We start from the raw sequence: 5,000 nt of genomic DNA on the forward strand, positions 1-5,000 counted from the left end.
GAAGAGATCAGAGAAGGCCAAAGTAAGGGAATTCTGAACACAAAGAAATGTATTAAATTTGCAAACTATTATAAACAAACAATTAGATTAATTACTCTACATTAAAATGCTATGAATATTCTATGATGTTCATTTATAAGCTATTATACACACACATATCATTATCATCATCATTGTCATTATTATTATTATAGTGAGTATCACCATGATCATAACCATAATCATTACCATGAACATTATGATTATCATCACCATGATCATTACCATACCCATTAAATGATCATTACCAAGATCACTACCATGGCATTACCATGATCATTACCATTATCAATACCATTATTATTATCAATACTGTTGATACATTGAAGTTATTAGAATTCCCTAGGATACTTTCTGTTTTGCTTATCTAGAACATTTATTTGTTCTAACTATTAACCATTCTGAGCTCCAAATCATTCTAGCTGTAGCATTAATATGTACCAAAACAGGTAAAATATACCAGGTCTAAGTGTACATTCACATAGCTTGTAAATACATACATGAACAGAGGTACATAAGTGAAGTATGTGCACTTGTGATACAGTTAAACAGGTACGTCAATATTGGAACCTGCATGTACGAAATATTTCATATTTTTAAAAATTATAAAGAAGTACATACCTAAACATATATATAGCCATGTAAAATACAATATACTTCTATATCATAATAACAATAAAAAAAAGTTATTACCTACATGTATGTGTATATATGTAAATATATATATATATATATATATATATATATGTATATATTATATTTATATGTATATATATGTATATATTTATATATGTATATGTATGTATGTGTATGCATATGTGTTTGTTTTTGCATATTTAAATGTATATATATTTATATATTTAGTATATATGTGTGTGTGTGTATGTATATATATACATATATACATATGTATATACATCTATATATGTGCACACATACAATCACACACACATATATATATATATATATATATATATATATATATACATATATATGTTATATATATATGAATGTGTATATATGTAAATATTTTTTATTTATGTATGTATTTGTTTTTGTATATATAGATCTATCTATCTACATATATATGAACTGATCTTTTGCGTCTCTTTACTTATATAGAAGAAAATATTATAATTCAAAATCTTTACTTTCCATTCCTTTTCTCAGTACAGTTATCACTACTATTATTTACTATTATAACCATCAGCATTTTTACAATAATTTCTTACATGAAGAAAATTAGCATTATTATTGTTAAAATCATTTATAATTTTATTGTTACTGGCACTGATATTGGTACTGTTATGATAAAAACTACCATTACCATTGGTCTTTCTCAGTGTTGATATTGGTGTCAGTATTGTTACCCTTCTGATTTTTAACAATTTCACACATATAAATAGATGGAAGAGGATTTGTTTTACATACATATATGTATATCATTATTATTCATTACTTCTGTGCTGTAAACATTCATGTAGCAATACGTTATGAAATGAATTGTCTTTTTATTGTATTTATAGATATTTTTGTAATATGACATTTTGATCATATTATTATCAACATCATATAGTTCATTATCTGGCATACTTACCATTCACAGGGTGACGATGAGTTCCCTCACCGACTGGATGCCTTTGGCCCCACTCACGGACGAGGAAATATATGGCACAGGAGACAGTATCAAAGAAGAGCTCAGCGAAGATATTTCCGAGGATACTTGTATTGAAATTAAGGAAGAACAGTTTGATTATGCAGATAAAGAGAAAGATGAAGTGAAAGAGAAACATGACTGTCTTTTCTTCCATAATCTTGATAAAGTAAGACATGAATCAAATGCAAAGGACACATGTAACTTGGTTCAAGATCATGATGGCATGTTGTTAAGAGAACCATTTGGGGCAGAGAATAGTCTGAATAAGAGACATGAATCAAATACAAAGGACACCTGTAACTTGGTTCAGGATCATGATGGCATGATGTTAAAGAAGCCATTTGGAGCAGAGAATTGTCTGAATAAGAGACATGAATCAAATGCAAAGGACACATGTAACTTGGTTCTGGATCATGATGGCATGATGTTAAAGGAGCCATTTGGGGCAGAGAATAGTCAGAATAAGAGACATGAATCAAATGCAAAGGACACATGTAACTTGGTTCAGGATCATGATGGCATGATGTTAAAGGAGCCATTTGGGTCAGAGAATAGTCTGAATAAGAGACATGAATCAAATGCAAAGGACACACGTAACTTGGTTCAGGATCATGATGGCATGTTGTTAAAGGAGCCATTTGGGGCAGAGAATTGTCTGAATAAGAGTTCATCATATGAGGATCAGGCAATGCATGAGGAACGTCTTAAGCCGGATACACAACCGAAAGTGGAATTGAAACGTTTTGTATGTGAGGTATGTGGCAAGAAATTCTCTCTTAAGAGATATATCAACATTCATATGAGAATTCACACAAAGGAGAAGCCATACAGCTGTGGGATTTGCAGCAAGGCTTTCTCTCAGACAGGTTCTCTAAAAAAACACATGAGAGCACATTCCAAGGAGAAGCCATTTAGCTGTGATATTTGCAGCAAGGCCTTTGCTGAGAAAGGAACTCTAGTGAAGCACATGAGAGTCCATACAAAGGAGAAGCCATACAGCTGTGAAATCTGCAAAAAGGCCTTTTCTTTCAAAAGTACGCTCGTGAAGCACATGAAAGTACATTCCAAGGAGAAGCCATTCAGCTGTGATGTTTGCAGCAAGACCTTCTCTGAGAAAAGTACTATAATTAAGCACATGAGATTACATACCAAGGAGAAGCCATTCAGCTGTGATATTTGCAGCAAGGCCTTTGCTGAGAAAGGAACTCTAGTGAAGCACATGAGAGTCCATACAAAGGAGAAGCCATACAGCTGTGAAATCTGCAAAAAGGCCTTCTCTTTCAAAAGTGCGCTAGTGAAGCACATGAAAGTACATTCAAGTGAGAAGCTATTCAGCTGTTTGATTTGCAATGAGGCCTTCTGTAAGAAATGTACTCTGGTAAAGCACATGAGAGTACATTCAAAGGAGAAGCCATTCAGCTGTGAAATTTGCAAAAAGGTCTTCTCTGAGAAAAGTTCTCTAGTAAAGCACATAAGAGTGCATACAAAGGAGAGGCCATTTAGCTGTGAGCTATGCAACAAGGCCTTCACTGAGAAAGGTACTCTAGGAAAGCACATGAGAGTCCATGCAAAGGTGAAGCCATTCTGCTGTGATATATGCAAAAAGACCTTCTCTGAGAAAAGTAAACTAGTAATTCACATGAGAGTGCATACAAAGGAGAAGCCATACAGTTGTGAAATTTGCAATAAGGCTTTCTCCGAGAGAGGTTCTCGAGTACGGCACATGAGAGTGCATACAAAGGAAAAGCCATTCAGCTGTGCAATTTGCAACAAGAAATTCTCTGAGAAAGGTCATCTAGTAAACCACATGAAAGTACATTCCAAGGAGAAGCCATTCAGCTGTGAGACTTGCAACAAGGCTTTCTCACTAAAACATAGTCTAGTTAGGCATAGGAGAGTACATACAAAAGGTGAAGAAGGTGAAGCTATACCACCTGTGTGATTTTCAGGAAAGCCTTCTTAGAAATAAAAAAAACAAAGCAACACATAATGAGTGCATGTAATGGAGGATTTATAGAGCTTCTGTCAAAAATTGATATGGCAAGACACATAAAAGTATTTACAAAGGTGAAATTCTACAGCTGTGAGATTAAAAAAAAGAAATAGCCCAGTATTGGAACTTGTAAAGTACAAACGAAATAGAAGCCATACAGATGTGAAATTTGCTGTAAGGCCTTGACATTCAAAAGAAATTTGGTAATACATATAGTAATTAAGGCGAAGTCGTAGAGATGTGATAAATTCATATGAGAGTCCACACGAATGAAAAGCCATATGATTGGCAGATTTGCACTAAGACCTCACAGAAAAGAATTTAGTGAAACATCTGAGAATTCATACAAAGGAAATGCCATGTAGATGTGAGATTTGCAATAAAGCATTGACTATGAAACGTTTATTAGTAAGATACATACAAATGAGAAACCAGACAGCTGTAATATTTGCAATAGGGCATTCTCACAGAAATCTGACATAGTAAACTGTACAAGAGTCCATATGAGATATTTAAAGGGAAAGGGAGAGTGAGAGATGGAGAGCAAGAGAGGGAAAGGGAGTGGGAGAGAGGGAGAGGAAAGGGGAAGGGAGAGCAGAAAGGGAGAGGGAGAGGGAAGGGAAACAGAGTGAGAGGAAGAGGGAAGGGAAAGGGAGAGCAAGAGAGGAAGAGGAAGGGGGAAAGGGAGAACAAGAGAGGGAGAGGGAAGGGAAAGGGAGAGCGAGGGAAGGGAAGGGAAAGATAGGGAGGGGAGGGTGAGGGAAGGGGAAGGAAAAGGGAGAGCGAGAGGGAGAAGGAAGGGTAAGAGAGATGGAGGGAAAGGGAAAGGGAGAGCTAGACAGGGAAATGGAGAACGAGAGGGAGAGGGAAGGGGAAGGGACAGTGAGAGAGGGAGAGGGAAGGGAAAAGTAGACCGAGAGGGAGAGGGAAGGGAAAGGGAGAGAGAGGGAGAGAGAATGGAAGGAAAAGAGTGAGGGAGAGAAGGGAAAAGGGAAAGGATGAGAGAGAGAGGGAGAGGGAAGGGAAAGGGATAGTGAGAGAGGGAGAGGTAAGTGAAAGGGATAGTGAGAGAGGGAGAGGGAATGATAGGGGAAAGGGAGAGAGAGGGAGAGGAAAGGGATAGTGAGAGCGAGAGGGAAGGGAAAGGGAGAATGAGAGAGGGAGAGGGAAGGGAAAGGGAGAGCAAGAGGGAGAGCGAGAGAGGAGAGGGAAGGGAATTCAATGATTATTATCCTCACTAATGTTATTATCATGACAGTCATTTTTTATGATTGTTATCAATATATTGATTATTGCTATTATAGTAGGATC

The 5,000-nt window shown here is 36.2% G+C and overlaps 1 protein-coding gene across 1 annotated transcript in view; it reads left to right on the forward strand.

The window, feature by feature from the left end:
* The window catches only part of LOC125024642 (zinc finger protein 250-like), a 13,380-nt gene extending 9,292 nt beyond the window's left edge, over nt 1-4,088 (forward strand). The window contains exons 3-4 of the mRNA XM_047612443.1: nt 584-591; nt 1,616-4,088. Coding sequence (XP_047468399.1) covers nt 584-591; nt 1,616-3,638 — 2,031 coding nt within the window. The 3' untranslated portion in view covers nt 3,639-4,088. The remainder of the gene's footprint in view (nt 1-583; nt 592-1,615) is intronic.
* Nucleotides 4,089-5,000: the final 912 nt, after the last annotated feature.

Source organism: Penaeus chinensis, unplaced genomic scaffold (assembly GCF_019202785.1).
Source record: "Penaeus chinensis breed Huanghai No. 1 unplaced genomic scaffold, ASM1920278v2 CTG_1540, whole genome shotgun sequence".
Taxonomy (NCBI): Eukaryota; Metazoa; Arthropoda; class Malacostraca; order Decapoda; family Penaeidae; genus Penaeus; species Penaeus chinensis.